Source organism: Colias philodice, chromosome 6 (assembly GCF_061535455.1).
Source record: "Colias philodice isolate Cphi_HAF_F1 chromosome 6, ilColPhil1 Martin Lab GWU primary, whole genome shotgun sequence".
In the NCBI taxonomy this organism is placed as follows: domain Eukaryota; kingdom Metazoa; phylum Arthropoda; class Insecta; order Lepidoptera; family Pieridae; genus Colias; species Colias philodice.
Window position 1 is genome coordinate 1,272,641 of NC_143091.1, and position 24,061 is coordinate 1,296,701.

General features: G+C 34.7%; 2 protein-coding genes across 8 annotated transcripts in view; both read right to left on the bottom strand.

Annotated features, from left to right (window-relative positions):
* LOC149487455 (uncharacterized) overlaps window positions 1–23,488 on the bottom strand; it is a 147,126-nt gene extending 123,638 nt beyond the window's left edge. For all 7 annotated transcript variants that reach the window (XM_089696087.1, XM_089696090.1, XM_089696086.1 and 4 more), the window contains exon 1: window positions 23,305–23,488. The gene's annotated coding sequence lies outside the window, so the exon portion shown is untranslated. The remainder of the gene's footprint in view (window positions 1–23,304) is intronic.
* Window positions 12,695–14,136, bottom strand: LOC149487457 (uncharacterized). Its single transcript, XM_089695774.1, has one exon. It carries the CDS (start codon window positions 14,114–14,116, stop codon window positions 12,695–12,697), a length of 1,422 nt encoding a protein of 473 aa, XP_089551900.1. The 5' UTR covers window positions 14,117–14,136.
* Window positions 23,489–24,061: the final 573 nt, after the last annotated feature.

The window sequence follows — 24,061 nt, forward strand, 5'->3', positions numbered from 1 at the left end:
TTTTAAAGTCAATTAATAACTTTAAAACAGGTACAAAGCTCGAAAGCATAATTAAAAGAGACAAGATCAAATCAAAATAATGAGCATGGCGGAATCAAGCACCGTATCTAATAAAGAACTCAATAGTGGATAATCCGTGACGGTGAGAGTAAAACTTCGGATATTAATCCATGGAGCGGCATTATACGATGCTATGGACAAAGCGAGTACAAGCCATAAGCGTTGTAAGCCTCTCCATGCCTCTCATAAAACTGCAGCTGGTAATGTGGGCTTAAGTCTTGATTATGAAGCCTTTCAGCGGCTTATCGCTGCGGAATGGAGTTCGCTGTAATTGTAGCTGCGCTTTAGGATCATTTAACACCGATTTTTTGGAGAACAGGAATGAGTAATAAGCGCGGATTTTAGTACTTGTTGCTTTGCTTTAATTTGCTTGTTTATGTAAGGTTGAATTACGCTACGCAGCTATTTGTTGTTACACTTTAGGTTCTGGAAGATTTTTATATTCATCTTATTTGATGTTTATTGTTAAGAAAAAATCGCAATTTTCCTTAATTAAGAAGATCAGTAATGTACGCAATAAAAATACTTAAGAAACAAAATCTTTACCTTATTTCTGTAATATAATCTTTAATCATATTTTTTGCCGCTAGAAATAGATACTTACTGACAATATTCCACCTACACAAACGAGTGCCATAGATAGAATACTCGTCCCACCTAAGATAAAGTGCCTCCTTACCTAGATCCACGCTGTAACTTGAATGGTTCGCCGATTCACATTTATACATTTTAAATTCCAGTGTTATTTTGTTTCGTGAAAGGAAAAGCTAATCCGAAATACTTTAACTTCTTTGTATTTGTTAACGTTGCAGGTCATATGAAAATGGCAATATGGCTTACTATTGTGCATTGCTATAAATATTTTCAAGAAATACACGCAATATTGTCAAAGCATGCTTACAATATTGAATCTTGCGTCTCCAACAAACCTTCATCCTTCTATCTACGAGGGATATCTTTCAAACAGTAAACACATTTGGTCATAGTGCACGTGAGAAATTGAAACTCTATTTTGGATTGTAATCATGACTGGGTAAAAAATGTCTGAAGTATCACTGCTGTAACAGGTTCAGACGTCAGATTCGCATCCTATATTTTCTGTACATATTTATAATTGTAATTTTTCTGCTTTAATTTTAACCAAATTTGCTGCTGGTGCTCATATATTAGTTGCGGACATTTGCTCCTATTTCAATGCCTAGCAGGGTCAGAATATCGTCGTAAAACGAGTTAACCAAGTCAGTAACTCAATCCCAACGCACCGCTTGATACCAGCTATGATCGGATTAACCGCTACCGGCCCAGATTCGCTGCTAATACCCAGAATTATGAATATTCTCTTTATGAGGTCTTTATTAGGAAATAATTGGACAATTTTGTCACTAACTAATCAATATTCATAGACCAGCGAATATTACTGAAGATTATCCTTCGTTTAATCTTCCGATAGAACTTAATGGAACCCTTTTAAATCTGTGAGGGTTAGCCAAATTCGATCAAAATGGTTAAGTATAATTTGATCAATATAAAATCCGAGTCGAAACCCCTGATTCCTCTTAATATTAACAAGTAATATCCCACTTGTGAATTTATACGTATTTTTATGATTGCTTTGGTTGTTTTATTTTAATTTCGAGCCCATCAAGCCCATAACTGGACTTGGACTCGAGTTCTTCCAGAAACTTCAGACGTGTTAGTAACAAACAATACGCAATAGTTAAACTACAAGTGTTCTAGTTAATCCTGAATGCACTAAATCTAAAGCTAAATAAACATGTTAATACAATTTAGGCGTGAACTGAATGCAGTAAGACGAAGTTTCAGGTGCGAAGTTGGGAAGGCAGCGTGATCTCTGGAGCATGCAAGTCTTAGTCAGTTGAACCAACTTGGTCGTGCAGTGTAATAAAACTTCCACATGGTACAGATAATATTGTCAATTTATTTCACCTGTTTGTGTTCAGGATATCTATAGCCAATTTCACAATTTTATGTTCTGTTTAGTCAGTTGACACGACAAATAAATATGTCAAAGTACTATTACCTTTAAAAAAACACAGTATAGACTACTGTTATTCATCAATAATTGGCAAAATGCATTCAGATCATAGGTAGAGGACACCTATCATTATCTTAAATATCTTAAATTATTAGCTTGATCAGAACTTCCATGTAAAGTAACTAACTTGATCTACAAAACTAAGTTTAATACTTCTGCACCTAATCTCAAAGATAAAAGGTTTAAAAGCTTTGAACTCGGCAAACTCTGCAATGTAAACATTTTATACCAAAATAAACAAAGTTTCCATACCATAGCATAATATATTGTTATGGAAAACACGGCGAACTACTGAATACTAACTTCCAAGTTCCAACATTCCCCCAGACAAAACTTTACTTATGCTAATATTCACATTGTAGGTGCAAAGAAACGTGGCAAGAAAAACTCCCAAAAATAACTACTCTAAATTTGCTCAGAAAACAGTTTTCCTGACGTATTGACCAATATTTAGTTCACCTATATTGACTCAATATGAAAGTCGAAGTCATACAAACTTCAGTAAACTCCACTCTCTAAAACAATATGTTTTCTAATTGGATTCCAACAGTGTGGAACTTATATATACGTTAGGTGCGCTGAGTTTCGAGTAAATTAGTCCATTAATCTGTTATTGCATGCGGCTTTTACTTGTTTACATGTTAGATTATTAAATGTGATGCTCTAAATTGATTTAATTTAGTTGATTGCTTTCTTAGCATTGAACAAATATTATACTCAATGTTAACCAAAATCGATCGATCGTCGATCATAGCACGAATGTTCTAGAATGGACACTATTTCCATTTCTTTAGGCTTATGTAATTCAAGTAATCAAAAAATGTATTCAATAATTGCACGCCTCATAAGCGAAGCGTTGAGGTGGGTACTACCAGGCCTCCGTCACTCGCTCAAGGTCGCGCTATAAGCGCCTACCGCACAGTAGGTCGGTACCGACCCAAGCGGCAGTTGGTTGGCACACGCGAGACTGCGCACCCGCGTCACGTTTCCCGCGCTCGCTACCATAATGCCCGGATTTTGCGATGTGGACGGGTGTCGGAGTTCAAGAGTGAATAACAAGGAATTGTCTTTTTTCCAATTGCCTAAACAGGAACAAACCTACCAGGCTACTTTTAATCCAGGAGACACATATAGCGGGTCCACGCGGGTGAAACCGAAGGAAACAACTACTATCAATAAGATTTCATTTTTTTATTGTATAATGTAACAAATATAATTAACAATAAAAAATTAAGTGTTTCAGCAACTCTGTGTTTAATTTACGCGCTCGGTACAACCCTAAAGTTTTCGTTTGATGACGCAATCACGCGGCGTGCGCGGGAAACTCGCTTCTCGATGCGTGTTCGTAGAGTACATTTCTTACTGCAGCCGAGTTGCGGCGCATTTTGTAGGTAAATATAGCGTAGGTATTTTAGCTTTTGTATGGGAGTGATGTATCTGTTACGAAGTAACTATTCTCTAATCTGTGGTACTACTGTCACTTCGCGCAAAACATCTGATTTTTCAAACTTAAAATGTCTTTATGTATCATACATTGCACTTGTAAGATAATACATACACACACATATTAAGAAAAAACACTATTTTTAACGTTCATGATATTTTTGATGTCATTTTTGTTATTTAAACTAGTTAAAAAACAGTTTAAAAAAGTTCTGTCTTGGACGTCCGTGTGTCTGTATGTGCGGATCCTTTTTCTTGTTAACACGATAGCGACCGAAATACTTTACTAATCGAGTCTTTTTTTTTCTCTTACGCTTGAGTATGCTCAGGAATAGAACCCTTTCATTTTTCAGGGTCTGATTCGATGTGGTTTAATTGTTATTAAATAAACAAAAATAATAATTAATAAATATTTATTAAAAAAAAATTATGAGGCGTGCACTTTTGGATTTTCCAAATTATTTTAAAGATGTGATCTAAATAAAAAAGCGTTCTACTTCATTATTACGGACATATCCATAACAATAAAATAAACAGAATGCTTACGTTTATTTTATACCAACAATAAAAGGTATTGCTGTTTCTTTGCCTATAAAATGGAAGTAATCGAATTGGTATTCCTGACTTCATCGGGGAGACTTATTACATTAATTATAAAAACCAATAGTACTGTAGGAAAGTTTACCCCAATCAGCAAGCGAGATATTGGTTTCTTGAGCAAATATTGCCCAGCATAAAGTATTGCACTGACCACGTTGCTTATCGTCTAGACGGAACGTGCTTCAAATATTATATCGAGGTTGGAATTGAAAACTAATCGATTTTTTAGAGGAAAGGGCGGTCTAAGAACTGAGGGAATAATAAATAAGAAGGGCGTTAGAGTTATTTTACTTATAAACACTCGCTCGCTCGCAAATTTTTTACTTTTTAGATGATTGAAGTGGAGGATAATTTGACCAGGGAATACTGAGATAACTTTCGGAAAATACAGAAAAAAAATATCTACAATATCCACGGAGATATTACATAGGTATCGAAAATGAATCGCATTTCGTGAATACAGCTCATAAACCTAAACTCAGATGATTGATTTACTTGTAAGTATCTGAATAGACAATTTCTTACAACTTCGCTCATCAAAAGAACAAAGTAAATACTAGCTGTAATAAACCGAACCGTATTTTTTAATTAATCATTAACTTTGGCGATGTACGTCGTGCTTTCGTTGAAATTTATTGGAGCTTGGAATTTTATAATTAAAAGAAATTAAGTGAACGCCTGCACGTCCAACTTTAACTTGTATTTACCCCTTTTAAAACCGATGACTACGTAATAACTTGGCTCGTACATTTTCTACTAAAACTTTGTATAAGTAGGTTAACGTTAAATTATAGCGCTTTTATGTTTGGTTTATATGGAAAAGAAATATTCATGTATTAACGTTAAAACTACGGCTTGTGTTTTTGCAATACTGGAGTTGGGTCGGGTCAGTTTAAGGATGCATGCATACTTCATTCCATTAGTCAACTGGGCTGCGCTCGTTCGTACATTTATAATATTGTTTTTGCCATATATGGTCTTATTATAGTAATAAATGATGCAATGCGGGCAAGCAATACATCAATCAAATTGACCCTGTACCGAATTAACGAGCAAACGGAGCGTAAGTAGTTTTCTCCAAACCAGTTCTTCTGAGAATCATGACAACTACGTAAGTTATAGAATATTATATTATTGAAACCGGAAAGCGGATTTAAGTAGGAAAAAATTACGGAATATTTTGTGGCTGGATAAAAATCACATCGCTGAAGGAAATATTGACATTTAAAATTTGTTTCTGAGAATCCCGACAGATTTTGCAAGAATTGTTTTTGGGAATAATAAAGTTGATAATCAGTTTTTTTGCACGTTATATTACAGTTTCCGAAGCTATATGTATAGAATTTGATATTTGGCCTGCGGCATTTGTGGCTACCGTACGTGGTCTTGAATGCCAAGATACCTATACCTTGAAAACCTGCGGCCCCGTGACCTTACCAATGTTATGTTATACAATATCATGTCCCAAAGCAATTTCGAAAGTTTATAATTATTAATCTAGTTCTAAAATAGTTTACTAACTATTCGCCCGCGGCATCGTCCCCTTTTTAAACTAAGCAAATTATATTATACCCTTCATCGAGATGTATCTATAAAAAAAAACTGCATCAAAATCCGTTGGTGCTTAAGTATAAGTATAAGTAAGCATACATAGGGAAAAACAGGCAGAGGACAGCGGCTTTATTTTAAATGCTATGTAGAGAAGGGTAAGCTCAACTATGAAAAATATATCCGGATCCAAAACATTTTTAAAAAGAAATGATTTCACATATTACGAAGTCGAATCAAATTTATTTCTTCATTACTTCTCAACAGGCTTTAAAACGGCAGTACCAAAAATACCTCGATAAACTCAAATAGTTTTCAATAAATGGATCGTATCGCGAACATTTCTGTCGTGTCAATCATCTATAATCGATTCACACAACACTCAACGCCGAATATAATTCCATAATCGAATGCTCCAGAAGCGATCGCATTCGGATATACGTGAGCTGATACCTCTTGATGCTATATTTAAAATTGAATATATTTCATACAACTCTGCCAAATACGTAAAGCAAAATTGAGATAAGCCTTAACGATAATAATTTTATAAATAGCAACAGCTTGGCCATTGTAACAAGTACCTAGGTAACAACAGAAAGCTTTCTCTTATACCAAGTCGCTTTAATAGTTACCATAAACGGGAACCAATACTGCAGCTACTTACCTATATGAACGGTTCTATTAATTAGCATTTTCTTTAAAAAAACTTTTTATTTGGATACCATTGTCCCTAAATTCAGAGATTTAATTTGTTCCAGACCTAATATTTTTATTGACAACATAAACCTAGACGGTAGTAAAACATAACCGTAACATAGAACTATATTTGCCTGAAGCATTCACATCATATTCATATACACTCGAGTACACATTTTGGCATAGCTTGAACTAAAACTGTGACTAAAATCAAGAAACCAGATTCTCTCGCCGCACCCGTTTCGCGAAAGTGGAGCTAAACTTATATGGAACATTTGAATGGAATCACCGAATACGTTGGTCTTAGCTAAGCTTTGCGGGAAACAAGTTTTTGCACTTACGAAAGAATGATCAATAGTCTCCGAGGTCATCATCATCATCATCATCATTTTCAGCCCACACTTGTCCACTGCTGGACATAGGCCTCAGTCATGGCACGCCACTGAGCCCGGTCGTTTGCTCGTTGTCGCCAGTTTTGACCAGCAACCCTGCGGATGTCGTCACTCCACCGTGTAGCAGGGCGTCCTACGCTACGTTTACCGAGCCGCGGTCTCCACTCTAAGACATGTGTGCCCCAGCGGTTGTCCGTTCTGCGGCACATATGACCGGCCCACTGCCACTTCAGCTTGCTTATTCGTTGAGCTATGTCGGTAACTTTCGTTCTCTGGCGAATAACTTCGTTTCGGACCTGGTCCCTCAGAGAAATACCGAGCATAGCTCTCTCCATAGCTCGCTGAGCGACTTTAAGTTGGTGGACCAGTCGTACTGTCAGTGTCCACGACTCGGCTCCGTAGGTCATAACTGGTAGGACGCACTGATTAAAAACCTTGGTCTTAAGGCATTGTGGTAGTGACGACAAAAAGACTCGACGGAGTTTACCAAATGCCGCCCAACCCAGCTGTATCCGCCTGTTGATCTCGCCTTCGAAATTGTTCTTACCTAGTTGGAGCATTTGCCCTAGGTATACATACTCCTGAACAATTTCTAGGCGGACTCCGTTTATTACTATCGGCTCCGGTAAAATACGGTCGTTGATCATGATCTAGTCTCCGAGGTCAAATGAATACAAACCAGGAGTGTGCTTAATGCTTTATTTCAGTTTTCTTTGGATATTATTTAAGTTAACATTTTCTCAGGATTACGAAATTTCTGCGACTACGTTCTAATTAAACTATTAAATATCTCAGAGCTAAACCAGTTCAAATGTTTCAAGATTCGCTTTGTTTTCTCGCTTTTGCAATTTTGGACCTTACTAGATATATTTTAGTGTCGATACTTCATCGATGTGATCCTAAGATTCAGTAGCATTTCCCTCTGTGCAAGACAAAATTCCTGTTTTCTGATCCTGCAAAGTTTACGTACGTGCATACGCATTGCTGAAACCTAGATCCAAAAGTTCGAGTTTATACCGTTGCCTGAATAAGTAACGTTAGAATTTTCTCCTTACGTAGTTTAAAGTTTTTTAGTACTTTTAAGAAGCGGGAAGTTGGTGTTTAGCGTTTCTATTAGGGCGACCATATACCAAGACCACATAATCTTGAATTATGTTTAAGGAAAATGGGAGAAAGTATATATATGTATCTATACAATGGTTTTGTATTTTAAAGCAGATATTAAATTAAAAAAAAATAGTAATACGTGAAAATTAATGTGATATTTATTGAATTTCATGCGATAAATAGTTTTCCGAAATATTGTGAAATTTCCACATCCCCAAGTTATCTTAAGTGGAGAAATTGCAACAAGTTATCGGATACATTACTAATGTAATGTCTTAATAAATAGAGATATTTTCGTTCTAATTTCACGCTAATCTAAATGAAACCCGTTTCGCGTTGTCAAGGCATCACATGTGAACGGCTGAACCGATGTCGATAATCCTTTTTTTATTGTTTGTGGAAGTCCAAGGATGGTTCTTATGTAGAGAAAGCGTAAATATGTACCACGGGCGAAGCCGGGGCGGACCGCTAGTAATTTAATACATTCATTTCTTTGCAACTTGTCAATCCTGTAGAATTAGTTTGCAGTTAAATAATGTACTCTACATCTGCACACACAGGTAATAAAGGTTCAATGTCAAAAAATATATTTCCACATAAATCCCGCTCGGATTCTAAGAAATATTTCTCTGAAGATCTGCTTTTAAAGAACAAAAACTCCCTTTTTATGTATCGCTTTCAGTTTAATTCCAACCAACAAAACGTTAAGATGACACAAAAGATAATGAGTAATGACAATGCAAATTGCAATTCGTGTGAACAATAAAAATATAACATAAAGTGACGGTAGGTCGAAAACAAACGTCGTAAACATACAGCCCACCAAGGACAAATTTTCAAAATTTTCCTTAATACAATTAACCGATCAAAACATGAATACTAACGAAAGTCTTTACGCAAATTTAACATCAAATACAGAAAAAATACAAAATAAAATATTACCACATTGCATGCTTTCTTACTAATACGTGCTAATACGAACATAATATGAGGCTCGAGAGCCAACAAAAAAAATCAACATTAGTTGGTAATTGGCAAAAAACACAATTTAGAAACAGGACGTTTAATTACATTGTTTTTACATTTAAGACTGACAACTCGCGTAATTCCGTCCAATCCGGGATGTTTTTCAACTATCATACCATATAACCATCTTCCAGGTGGAAGATCATCCTCCACTACTAACACTAAATCTCCAATTGTAGGTTCAGGAACAATATTGTTCCATTTATAACGATGGTAGAACTGAGTCAAATATTCATTTGACCAACGACGCCAAAAATCTTGTGTCATTTTTTGAGTCATTTGCCACCGTCTGAGATTTGTGATATTGGACGTTTCGTAATTGACATCAGGGGGTAAAACCAGAGGTTCTCCCACCAAAAAGTGTCCTGGTGTCAGTGGGATTGGATTGTCTGGATTCTCAGTAATTTTAGAAATAGGCCGAGAATTCAGACAAGATTCTATTTGACAAAGTAATGTTGTCATTTCTTCGAATGTTAAAGTTGAATTCCCAACAATGCGTCTTAAATGATGTTTCGTCGATTTTACCCCTGCCTCCCATAGTCCTCCAAAATTTGGGGAATGGGGAGGGATAAAATGCCATTCAGTCCCATTTGTAGCCAGTTGATCTGCAATTTCCTGCGCTATACTCGACCTCTCATGAGCATATAAAGATTTGAGTTCTCGTGCTGCACCCACAAAATTTGTCCCATTATCGCTCCATACTTCAGCGCAATGACCACGGCGTGCTATAAAACGCTTAAAAGCTGCTAAAAATCCCTGAGCTGTAAGGTCACTTACTGCTTCGAGATGGATAGCGCGTGTGGCCATACAAATGAATAAGCAAATATATCCCTTGAATGACCGATTACCTCTGCCTTTAGAGGTTCTTATATTAATAGGCCCTGCATAGTCTACTCCACTCTTTAAGAAAGGTCGACAAGCAGTAGATCTTTCAACCGGTAGTTGTCCCATCAACTGGTGTCTTGTGCGAGCGGCATATCGTACACAACGAACGCATTTACGAACACACAGCCGTATTAAATCCTTCGCACCTAGAATCCAGTATTTTGATTGCAAATAATTTTGCATCAATTGGGGACCGCCGTGAAATGTTCTCTCATGAGCATCCGCAATAATCAAAGTTGTAAACTGTGATTTGCGAGGAAGAATGATAGGATGTTTTCTCTCATCACTAAGGATTGCCTGTTGCAGTCTGCCACCTACTCGTAGAATACCGTCTTCGTCAATTATTGGATTAAGTGAGGTAAGTTTACTTTTTTTATTTATTTCTTTTTTATTTCTTAAATCTGCAAGCTCTTCACCGAAATATTTTTCTTGGCATCTTTTAATACATACTTTTAAACTTTCTCTTATTTCAAAACTTGTTATCCAATCCTTCTGATCTTCTACTTCCTTTTTTCTCATCCTTTTAATTAGTCTTTTACAGAGTGCAGTAACCCGGAGCAGTCTTCTCAAAGATGAAAACCGTGAGTATATTTCTTCTTCGGGATCTGCTTCATCACCGTAAGTATTTATTAAACAAATTTTCATTTTTCTTTCTTCTTGATGTGTATCTTCTATTTGACGTCTTGTAAAATTAATATTCTTTTCTTGCAGCCACTTCGGCCCTTCCTTCCAGAGTTGAACATCCCATTGCGTACCACCACGCGATGCACAATCTGCAGGATTATCCTTGGTAGATACGTGTTGCCATTGTTGCGGTTCCAACGAAGTAATAATCTCCGACACACGGTTGGCGACAAAGGTTTTCCAACGACTAGGTTGTCCTTGAAGCCAAGCGAGCACAATTTGTGAGTCGGTCCACGCATGAATAGAAGATTTCTCCATACCCATGGCTTGAGACACTTCTAGTAGCAGTCTTGTGAGTAGCACAGCTCCACAAAGCTCCAATCTCGGAATCGAAACTTGTTTAATGGGCGCTACCTTTGTTTTGGAAGCGATTAATGCAACATTAATTTCCCCATTGGAGTTAACCACTCGCAAGTACACAACTGCCGCAAATGCAACATTTGAAGCATCGCAGAAGCCATGCAATTCGCGAACTGTATCATCATTATTGATGTTAATCCAGCGTGGGATACTAAATTTGGTAAGTGTATCTAATTCACTTCTATACTTGAGCCAGTCCTTCAGTAATTGTGCAGGAAGTTCATCATCCCACTCAATTCCCGAGAGCCATAATTTTTGTATAAAAACTTTGGCTGAAATTATTACTGGCGCAAGCCAACCAACAGGATCAAATAATCGAGAAATTTCTGAAATAACTTTTCTTTTTGTTACAGGAGGAGAGAGCGGTGGAAGCTTTACTACGTATTCAAATTCATCAGTTCTTCTGTTCCAGGTAAGTCCTAAAATTTTCATGATTTCATCTATTTTTAGTTTCAGGTTTTCTGCTTGATCTTCAACATCTTCATTAATCTCTTTAAGTATTTCTTCGCTATTACTGCTCCATTTTTGCAAAACAAATCCACCTCCTTGGAGAAGTTGTGTTATTTCTTTATAAATTTGCTTACCTTCTTCCACAGAAAAACAGCCTGACATAAAATCATCCATGTAAAAATCATGAAGTACCCTTTCAGCAGCCAGCGGATACTTTACTCCATCGTCGTGTGCAACTTGCTGTAATGATTTAACAGCGAGATAAGGTGCTGAAGCCGTACCAAAGGTAACTCGTAAGAGGCGCAGATGCTGCAGTCTTTGATCTGGATCTTCGCGCCACACAAAACGTTGAAAATCTGTATGTAATTCAGATATTTTTACCTGTCTATACATTTTTATAATGTCAGCGACAAGACAAATTGGATATTGACGCCAACGCATTATAATGTGACGTAAGTCAGGTTGTAGCGATGGGCCTACCATGAGTTCGTCATTCAATGTGATGCCATTGGTTCCTGGACAAGAAGCGTTGAAGACAACTCGGACCTTGGTAGTATCCTTATCCTCTCGGATCACTGCATGGTGAGGTAAGTATACAGCATCAGCTGAATCCTCTTCATGTGATGGCACAGATTCCACGTGACCTAAATTTTTATATTCTTCTATGACAGCAGCATACTCAGCCTTAAGTTTGGGATTTTTTAATAAATTATTCTCAAGCCGATTAAATTGTTTTATTGCAATAGCCTTTGAATTACCATATTTGCAATTTGGATCATCGGTTCGAAATGGTAAATTAACTATATAGCGTCCTGAACTATCTCTCCTAGTAGTTGATGTGTATATACTCTCACATTTAATTTCCTCCTCTGTAAGAAGTGATTTATCAGAGGCGAATTGATCCGATTCAAGCTCCCAAAACTTCTTCATAAGTTCGTATTCATCATTTTGATGAATATGATTGCACCAAATAGTGCTGGAGCTCGATCTGGATTGAATTGGACCCGATAGAATCCAGCCCAGCTGTGTATTTTGCGCGATTAATGCACTGGGTGAATCCTTGATCAGACCTTCAAGCAAAATCTGACCATAAACATCTGCTCCAAGGAGCATGTCAATTTTATTTGGTGTTGCAAAGAAAGGATCTGCTAAAACTAATTTAGATACTTCAGGACTAAGATTAACAACAGCATTCCTTTCCGGAAGTACTGAGGTGAGCTTATTGAGCACAAAAGCTTGGACGCAAATTTTAAAGTTGCAATGGCGTGATTGAATCTCAATTTCTACCCTCGCTTTAGAGGCAACAGAACTTGAGTGGTCACTACCCAAACCAATAATGGAGCTTTTGTGTGGAATCTTTCTTAGCCCAAGAAGTTGAACTGCAGCTTCAGTCAAAAAATGAAGCCTGTGATCCCTGATCAATGAGACATCTTAACGTGATCAATGAGCCTGTGTGTGACCTGGCATTAACTAATGCGGTGGCAAGTAAAACTTGTCCACTGAAACGTGAAAAGCAGGCTCTGATATTATTAATATTTTTTACCTGTGTTGATGTAGATGCTGTTGCTTCTTTAGCATCTGGTTCTGCCTCACTCATTTGAGGCTCCGACGGAAGCGATACATTTTTGGGATGTAGTAAAGAATGATGTTTCTTCTTGCAAATACGACACCTGGAAGACTGGCGACACGAATATACATTGTGACCTGCACCAAGACAATTAAAACAAAGATTATGTGATTGGACAAAATTCCGTCGAGTATCAGTCATTTCTCTTGAAAAACTTTTACAATTTCTTAAATGATGATCATCAGAACAATAAATACATTTTAAATTTGAAATATGAAACGCTTTCGGAGTAACATTAGTTCTATATTGTTGACTATTTTGTTTAGCTACCTTAGGATCAATAAATTCTAATGAACGTGAGCGGATTTCTAAAAATTCTATAAATTCTTTATATGTTGGTAATAAATTACAATTTTTACTACTTTGCAGTTCCCACTGCTTACGGGACTCGGAATCTAATTTTAAGCTTACAATATAAATAACAATAGTGTCCCAAGTACTTACATCTATTGACAAATTTTTAAGTGCAAACATACATTCATTAGTAGTATCTAATATTTCGCGTAACGCTGTAGCTGATTCAGTTGTTACAGTTTTTTGATTCATAAATTTCTTTAAGATACAATTGGCAAGATACTTTTTGTTGCTGTACCGATCTTCAAGCTGTTTCCAACATAAATTATAATTTTCTGCAGTTATTGGTATATGTCGCAAGAACTGTTCCGCTTCTCCAGTGAGTTGACATTTTAAATAATGTAAGCGTTGAACATCATCCAATGTAGGGTTACTATGTACCAGTGACAAAAACAGGTCTCGAAAGCTCGTCCATTCTGCATATTTCCCGGAGAAATGTGGAATAGCAATCTTTGGTAATTTAAAACCTTGTTGTTTCGAATCTGAAGCTGTGGTGCTGCCCTCTGGCGCATGATGTACAGTGGTTGATTTAACTAAATTAGCTCGAGCTTCCCGCAACTCATACTTATAATCGATGTATTGTTCTTCGCAATTGCCATATGTATCGGCCTTGACATAAGTAGTAGCATTCAATTTATCACTTTCCGAAACTTGAATAATTTGTGTGTGAGTTTGCAAAAACTGAGTCCAAAGTTCTTCAAGCGCATCTAATCTTGTCGATAAATACGCATCATTCGCTAAACGTTCTTTAGGCGATTTCTTAAAATTAGATCTAGCTTTTGTAATTCGATCATATATATTGTTTTGCACTTTAATATAAGATTCCATCTTTCAAATACAAAAACTAACAAACAAAATGAATACACAAACACATTAAACAAAATGAATATACAAAAAACCTTAATAAAAATTTATAGGTTAAATATTTGAAATACGTAATCTTATAAATTAATTTATACATTAACTTGATGTTAATTATTAACTATAGGAAATCCGACAAAGATGTAAAATACAATATTCATAAACTGATACGCATTCACAGATTATAATAAGTAGGTTATTACGTTTTAAGTTTCAACGAAACACGTAACCTTGACCTATTTAACACGTCATTCTTTAAAGTACAAATCAATTTGTTTTGTAATAGCAATTAGCAATTAGCAAGTTTTATGTACGATTTACTTAAAGTCCCAATATATTAAAGTCCAATTATGTATTATGATATCTCGAATGTACTCACGGTTTGTCCACTTATTTACTCACTCACAGCACTTATACACAAAATAACCTCCAGATGCAGATCTGAAGACACGATGATAGAACACCCAACTCGATGTTACGCTGACCGTTATAGTTGTATGTACGTACTATTAGTCGTAATCCACCAATAATAATTTCATCGATATTGTCGTAACTCCAAAGCCAGTATTCTCCAGTATCGTTGTATATTATATCCGGCAATCGTAAGGACCATGAACAAAAACTCCCTTTTTATGTATCGCTTTCAGTTTAATTCCAACCAACAAAACGTTAAGATGACACAAAAGATAATGAGTAATGACAATGCAAATTGCAATTCGTGTGAACAATAAAAATATAACATAAAGTGACGGTAGGTCGAAAACAAACGTCGTAAACAGTATGAATTGAATATTCCATGTAGTACTTTATGAAATCGCATCATAAAATTTTCAGACATCAATGCCCCGACGCTCCATTTTTCAAGAAAGCGAAGAACAGATACTTTTATAGTTACTTCTTATCAAAATCAATTTCCTGTAGAAGCCATAAGCTTGAGGATGTTACTGTCAATAAACAATGTTCATTATAACATTGGAGTATCAAATAACACCCCAGAAACCAATACGAAGTGCACTCAGCCACATTGAATACAATATGAATGATTCATATTCAGCCACTAATAAGGGCGCTTGTGCACTACAAGGAATTTTACTGTCCGGCATTCCGATTTTTTACGGTCCGGTGTGGCATGAAAAAACCGATGAATTGCTTGTGCACCTGTCCGTCTTTACTCGGATCAGTGCGGTTCAGTTCAAGGAAGTTTGGCGGTATAATGCTATCATAAATGATTGTTTTTGCATTTTACAAGAAACGAGTAAAAAATAGAGAAGGTGAAATATTATATTACTTCGTTATAATAAAAAGTAAAGTTCCGTAAGAGATTTAAAATGCGTGTTTCACTTATTTATTTTAATCGGTGACGAGGAGCTAAAGCTATTCCCACTTGAACTTTAACTTACCAACACTTACTTAGATAATAATTATAGGTCAATGCTTGGTCAATGTATATAAAATAACAATACCGACTTCTCAAATCTCATTGCCAACTAAAAGAAAGTAAAACAAGAGCTTGCTTTTAATTGGCATATGCAGTAAAAACAGTAAAATCCAAGCAAGTGGGCATTCGAAAACAATTATACCTACAGCGACTCGTAGACACAAAAGACCATCCGGAATAGGGAAAAGTAAAATGTCGGACAGTAAAATTACGTATAGTGCACAAGCTAGTATATAGATTAATGGCGTGCCATACCGGACCGTAAAAAATCGGAATGCCGGACCGTAAAATTCCTTGTAGTGGACAAACGCCCTAAAGCAGCCGCCGTATTTCCTGTGTATGAACGGTACATTACAGCCTCTGTATTACGTGATCTCAATATCAACACGACTTTATGCAAAGCAGTATACAATGAAATGCGAATTTCAGTGAAGTGATTATTCTGTCGGACAATGGGAGCGCGCAGAACGATCAGTAACAGGTCAATTAATTACTTTTTTTGTCCAACATTTTTCTGCAGTAATAATCAAGCTAACAGGGAATATTGTTTTTAAATGTACAGGCTTTAGTACCGTTAAATCCTATCTTCCATCGACATCGACCAAGAGTTGTTCTAAGGCTTAGTTTGTGAGTGGTACCTAAGAATAAATCCACTGAGCTTTCGTCTCCATTTTCACTGATCCTCTCCTTGGAGCTAGGAATACAATCGATTTAGTGTAGGAAAATGTGGATTTTAGATATAAGAATATCATCCTAAAGTCCATTTCCACAGTCTGCAAAATATACATACAATCAAATTAATATATGTACGCGTTTTAAAATAAGTTTCTCGTCTGCACGTTCCAAACATCTTTAAAATACGGAGACAACGCGTCTTGAATAAACATAATTCGACTATGGAGGGTGAATCATATTGTTCAAAGTTACTTTTATAGGTTTATTTAAACATTATTTATCGTGGTCCTGAGCCACCTGCCGCCCATATTTCTAACCAATTACTTTAAGCCTTATTCGTTCCGTGGCGATAGCGAAATTTCACGAAATAAATTCAGATAATGTGCCCCGTAAGGTTCTTTAATTATTAGGGTATAAGATTTTTCTCACGAAATAGCAATTGCTGACGAAGGAAGAATCGCTTAATTCTTGCTATTGTGTTGCTGAATAGGAATTGGCCACTTAATTTTAAATTAATAAAACGCTTATCAACATCATGAAAATATATTATAACATTAATTATCATAATTTCAATATTTCTGGCCTAAGCGAAAAAGTATCAAATAGGATAAATACGTCGTAATTTTTAATGTATCTGGAAAATTAAATGTTTTTCCATAGAAGGAGACTGAAATCGATTTACTGTTAAATGGCTACCCTACATCCAAGGAACGTTGTAGCCCGTGGGCGAACTCCGATAAAATCTACACATACATACATCTAATATAAATTTAATTACAACATTGCGATGTGTACTCAACAAAAATTCAGAAGATTAAACATGAGACATACTCGTAGATGCTACAATTATACCTTCAAACGGTTTCAAATGTCACATAAAAAGAGCCATCTGCCCCCCTAGCTGTACCACGTACGTTAGGCCTTAGGGGTATAAAAATGTAACGTCTAATTCTACCTTATAGCGAGCAACACTGATAATTTATGAGAAGAGTATCGTTTAAGAGTCATTGTCCGGAAAGCATAAAAGCTTTTAACGTTACAGAGCACCCCACAAATACACCCAGCCCAGTCATTCTGCGGTTCAAAAACATTAAAATGAATTCTGGCTGAATGTAGCCATTTAAGATTATTACTTTTTTATCGCGAAGTTCCGAGCGTTTGATGCCTGAAAATGGTTTTGTTATGTCTCCTATGCTGGCACCATCTGATTTTGATATGATCAATTTGACACATTATTTAAATAAATTTAATAGTCAACTCGTTCTCAAGGTCTATTTCATACTTCTAAGTCAAGGAAACACATCAAGGTCAACTGTCGGGTGAAATGTAACAGCTTTTATTAAATAAAGGAGCGAACATACTAGAGTAGGTACCAACCCATAAACACGTGGAAAGACTTCTGATACTTTTAGTAAATGAAGTCAGATAATTTTACATATTACATGAGCAACATCTATAGTCTATACCTCACCGACAAAAAAAATGTAATATTTCAAAGAATTACCAATAGATAAACCAGGCTATTTTCTCTTTCGATTAAGCTTAAAGATTGCCCAAAGATAAAATATTGTGACGGTGACAAAGCTTCCTATAGACCTTCCGATGACCTTACAAAATGCCTTCAAATTTATTCGACAAGTACTGTTTTCACTTAGCACATGTCAACCGTCAACTATTAATCTTGTTTCTCGAAACAATTTATTACTGACAATGAAACGTAAACCAAGGCTTTAGCGAATTGGTAATTTGAAGCTTTAGGAGAGCAGTAGTAGACAATTTCTACATCATATAGATTATAGATAATACAAATCATATGGCTTTTATTATACTGTCCACTATTCAATTATTTGATGGGGGCGTAATACGCTTACTTCTGTCGTTACCTATATGAATTATTTTTGAATTGCCTTAACATTTATTCATATTTCCATTCTTACTTCAATCCTTCTTTATCTATTCGCTATTTGATAGATGACAAAATTTACTATGCATTTAAAATTGCTCTTTTTTTGTACCAAGTCGCTTGATTGCTTATAGTCTATTATTCTATTATAATTCTATTCAGAAATTTTATTTTGTAAGGTTGTTCAACTTGAAACAAAAAACTGCGAATGGAAATTTAATTACTACAAGTGAATTACCTTTCGGTGAACAGGATAAACAAGTTCCGAACGGAACAGGTTTTTATGCAACAATGCGTTTCGTTCAAGAAATTACATCCAAATATCTTTGAACAATACTCTGCCTAAATATTCTGTAAAATATCCTTTGAAAACCACTTCGGTATAAATTAAACCAAGCACTTTGATTTATAACACATATCCTGAAAACAATGTAACAGTTTGACGATATACATCAGAATCGCATTTACAATCTCAAATGTATTGTACGTTATGAATTGTATTAAATATTCACAGTGAAACAGTCCGTTCCTTCAATAAGCGTATTGTTTTCACTAGTCACGTATCACCAATTATAGTTAGAAACTGTTTTCAGTTAAGGAGCTTATGTATAATGATTTAGAACAGTCCCTGAATATTGTTGCTAATGGCTCGGGTTCAGCATATAGGTAATGTACCTTCAAGTATACGTAATTCATAATGTAATTGCGCGTTTATTTAGAGTATTTTATGAAAACACCAATTTAAAACAGGCAGACATCGTGCTCGGTTAACAAAATATCTCGTAACAAAAGAGCTATTCCCTATCACAAAGAAAATTGTAAAAAAGTACAAAGAGCGGAAACAAAGAGCAGCTTTGCTCATTTAAAAATTTTAACTTAAAAATGAAACATAATCATGACTATTTTACTTTGCGCAATTTAATTTGTTGGGACGCTCGTGAAGTTTTGGTTCTCGTCTGGTGTCTGAGGTTTAAGAAAGTTTTTACTAGTTTTAATTGACTGTAACTTAGTGCTTGGCCTTAATTAAGAGAATGGTAAACACTAAACATCCTTTGATGAAATTGAATTCTGTATGCATACATTTCCTACGTATGAATATGCATTTAATTTACACTTTTATTAGCTTAAGGTCACACACATGTAAAATTATCTAATTTGAATTTTGAATTTGCTTAATTTTATTTATTCGTTTAACTCGACGATATTCCATTTACATTATAATGTGTTGGTCCAAAAATAACCAACATATCATAATATACATCAACAATGTAACCAAAAGTAAGACGGTATTACGACTTCACAGCAAACCGTACGAATAAATCAATTCAGAATAGGCCTGGACAAATGCATTAAACAAAATGAATCGCGGCACCTCTGGCAGATTTACAAAAGGAGCATTGGAGCAATAACAAGACGGGGAATAATGGCTTATTCAAATAACGTGAACACCGCACTTTGGAAAACGATCAGTCTGCGCACCTGCTGCGGAACAAAAACCTTTTAATGTCGACCGTAAACCCAATGAGGGTAGTAGAATTTTTAAATTTATGTTATGTTCCTAGTGTACCCTGTTCGTATCGGATATTTTTAGAGAAAGGAGCATTTGTTTAAGTAGCCAGTTTTTCTGAATTGTATCTTTAATGAAGTTGCCCAAAAGTACCTAACTATTTGTTATTTTAAAATTTGTAATGTATATCCAAGTTCAAGGATTTATTTTCGTAGTTATGAGTGAATTCTATACAGACGAAATGATGTTGCATTTATGTGTCACAGTGAGTACAGATAGCTTTCGTAAAGTGTAGAAACTAAAGGCTGTGAGAGCAATTTTGGAGAGGCGGGCGTGCGGGCTGTGACCTTTTTCGCAGGGTTATGATAATATGCCTACTTTTACAAATTCTTGATTCACAAATAAGCTCTAGGCTTTTACGCTCATCTCAAACGCCAAGTAAAGCGATGTATCTAGACACCGCTTTTTATGTTCGGAGCCATTCAATTTTTTTGAAGCTTTGGTGGAACCAAAAAGGTAGGATCTTATATATACTACTTATTACATTTTTGATCTATTCTAAAAAAATAGTACGATAGAAAATATTTGATTGCATGTTTATTGTAATATAGACAATTATGTTAGGTATGTTTGGATTAACCAGCCGATCGCCACAGGGAATTCACATGTCAGCAAGTAGGTAAAATTAGTTTACTTTGCCAGTTTAACAAATAATATTTGTAATGTGGTTATAGAAAGGGGTATTGTTTACATTTCAATAGATCCGCTACAAACTAACCACAATTTAATAATAATAATTACTAATGAATGCTCTCATTTTAATCAAAATATTTCAGTAATTGGATGATTTAATGTAGTATAGCAATTATTTTTTATTAGAAAATCGTCTGACTCTATGTCTATAGCATCATTTAATGAATAAACGTTTAAATCGGTTCTATTTCCTAAATAATTCAATTCCAAAAGAAATTCTCATAATTGAATGTAAGGATGTTGGACACTCGATCCAGTTTAGAAATTTATTTTTATAAGATTTCCTTATAAATAATTGCTTTCGATGTTAAATGTTTAGTGGAGATTAAGCTTTGAAAAGAAAGCTTTAGCTGTGTGAATATAATTTCTATTAAATGGCGATGAAAATTGTCCGCGGAAATAGCGATTCCCATTAATGTTACAATAAATAACGATTTGCTAATGCCTCACGCCATTACGGAGCAATTAATCAAGAAATGATGAATTGGAATGACAAAAAATTCAGGGATTATAATCGATGTAATTTTTCAAACGGTCATTAGTATTCGGATCTTTGGTTATAAATTGATGAGTTATGTATAGACATAACTGATGGTACGTATTTACGATCGATATATATGTTAATCAATGAATGGTTTATATTATTAGTTGTCTTTTAGGGAGCGAGCCTGCGATCCTGGAAATCTGGAAGCGACTAAGAAAGTACGAGAAATAAATAGAGGTACCTGGATATTAGCCATTTGCTGTTCAGTTTGTAAGAAATAAAAAAAATTAACAAAAAAAGAGCGTCTGTGCCGAGCACACGTGTCAGAAGTGAAACTTCTTTGGCAAGATTTAAAGATACCAAAATGGTCACCTTACTCCATGTCGTGACGGTATTGCGATGACGCGACCTTGAAATACTCTCAATGCGCCTAAGGAAGTTTCACTCTCTTATTTTGACTATTGATGCAGAGGAAATTAATTATGAATAAAAAAACGCATAATATAACAGATGTTTGAAAACCTGCACATTTTTAAAGCTGGTTAATAAGTAGATTATGTAAGAATTTCACTGCAAAGCATTATGTTACAAAGTATTGAATATCTTGCAACCTTGATATTGTATTTTGAATAATACTTTTAAACCAGAAATATAATCTGGTAACTAGATATTGTATGACGTAATTAGACTAGCATTGTATTAATTATACTGACCTTCTATACATTTCATATAGCATAAAATTCCTTTCTTAGAGACATGTTTTTTTAAATAAATTCATAAAAATTACTATGGAGCCAGTTCTTTAAAAAATTAAATAAAAAAAACGTTTTTGTTATCACTATGTTACTCATAAGAGTTGTAGCTTTCTAATCTGTACTTAATATTATAAAGCTGAAGAGTTTGATTGTTTGTTTGAACATACTAATCTCAGGAACTGGTGGTCAGATTTGAAAAATTATTTTGTGGTTAAGTAGCCCATTTATCAATGAAGGTTATATATCATCACGCTAATACCAACAGGAGCGCAGGTGAAACCGCGGGGGGGCAGCTAGTAATTAGGTAATATTTAAACTCAGTCAAGCAGACTAACAACTAACGGTTGATGACATGGAAAAAATATCCTTGAACCTATTAAACTGTTTTTATACATTTATAATTGCATTAGTTACAACCTTGTTAAAACATACATTAATTTGAGACCGAAAAGATTGAGACAAAAAATTTAAGTATCAAAAAGGTATTTAGATTAAATTACATGAAAATTAAAGTAGTATTACTTAAATTATTTGTAATAAATTGTTTCATATGTATGTTTCATTGACACTAAAAAAAACTAAATCGAGCATACAGTTCATGTTGATACATATGAGTACTGTTATTTTCTTTTCCTTTTTACCAAAAAATGTTTAATAAAGTATTAAATAAATAAATAAATAAAGTCAAAACAATTCTAAATTGAATCATAAAACAAGCAAGCATTTAATGGATTTAAATTCTAGGTATATACATGGTATATATACATATTATAATTTTACATTTTAATTTTGCAATAAAATTAAATACGTAGGTGTGATGTAATTTGTGTGTACATGCAATATCTCTGTGTAATACTTATTTCATAATAGAATAAAATTTATTAAATATGTTTATTTAAATAGAAATCATTTCTAGATGTACTTACCTAAATAAAAAATAGAATTCTTAACTTTCTTCAAAGCAGTTTAAATTAAAAAGAAGTTGTTTTATTAACAAATTCTTGTTTACCGAAAAATTAAATTCTTCATAATTTTTAAAATAGCTTTAAAAACCTACATTAATAATTACAGAGTATTAAAATTTACTCAATAATGTTTTACACAGATAATTAGGAAATCTTAAAAGTTTTAAATAGCTTTATTACATAGCTAGGAAATAGAAGAATTGTTTTTATTTTACTTTGATAATAATTATGTCTGTTACAACATAAAATATAATATTATAATTTTAATCAGGCTACATATTAAGAATTCGCCAACCATCGGCGTTGTGAAGGACATGTTTTATTAAATTTAACAAATGATTAATGACAATCTTTAAAATACAACACAAGTTGCAGATAGTTAATGTATTTACTTGCTTCTGTTAATTTTTAAATTGATCCAGAGAGTTAAAAATATCACGTTTATTTTATTTTTCGCGTAAAACGATTAGACTTTTGACATCAATTATTAAGTTCCGTAATTTGCAATATGTTCATGCAAATTAAATAATATAACCTTTCGTTTAATATTTTTGAAGATAATAGGGACATAAAACAAAATTACTTTAACGTAACCAATACAATAAAACGGCAATTTTCTTATATCGATCGACAGTAACTAGCTGTCTGTGTTAGAACATGAAACTAATAACTTACTTTCTTCTTTGCCACGGGTCTGGAGTCAAAAAATCTGCTTACCACTGTCACAAATATACAGTTATATGCACAAACTATGGGATAAACTTAACACTGATTTGTTATCGAAGTTAATTAACAATTTAAAAAAAGAAAAACAGAAACAATCTCGAAACGATAAACAGCTATGCCAGCGCCACTGTGTTTGGAAGTGTCAACTCGAGTGTCAACTGGATTGTAAATTTACCGAAAAAAATTATTTGACTGGATACGAGTCTATTGGCCCCATTAAAGTGACATTTCACGATGCGGACGCTTCGAAATTTAGTAATTCTCATACACATTTAGATAATATAATCATTATTTCAATTTTATTAAAACTATTACAAGCGAGTCTGAGTTTGAGTATAGCTGCCGTCCAAAGCAAATTGCGATGAAATCAGTAATGTCCCATTCAGTGAAGTTTTAGAAAAAAGCGATTACAATATAATACAGGGTGGAAGGTTAAGATGGGGCATGAAGGGCAGGTACCTTAACCGTTGTAGCTACATGAAAACGTTCTTAGGAGACTATCCTTAAATTCTTGAGAAATTTTAATCTACATTCACAGATTTTTGAAAAAATGTACGGTCAGCAAGGAAATCGGCAGTTTTCAAAAAAAATTTTTTTGATGCCAATCGATCCAGTTTCTCATGGGGATCAAAACACTCTAAAAGACCAACTGAGGTATGAGTACTAGAAAAGTCAGAAATCGCGATAAACTATTTTCATTCATGAA

Excerpts from the sequence above, each read along its gene's own strand:
- LOC149487457 (XM_089695774.1), bottom strand. The coding sequence starts at position 14,116 with ATGGAATCTTATATTAAAGTGCAAAACAATATATATGATCGAATTACA.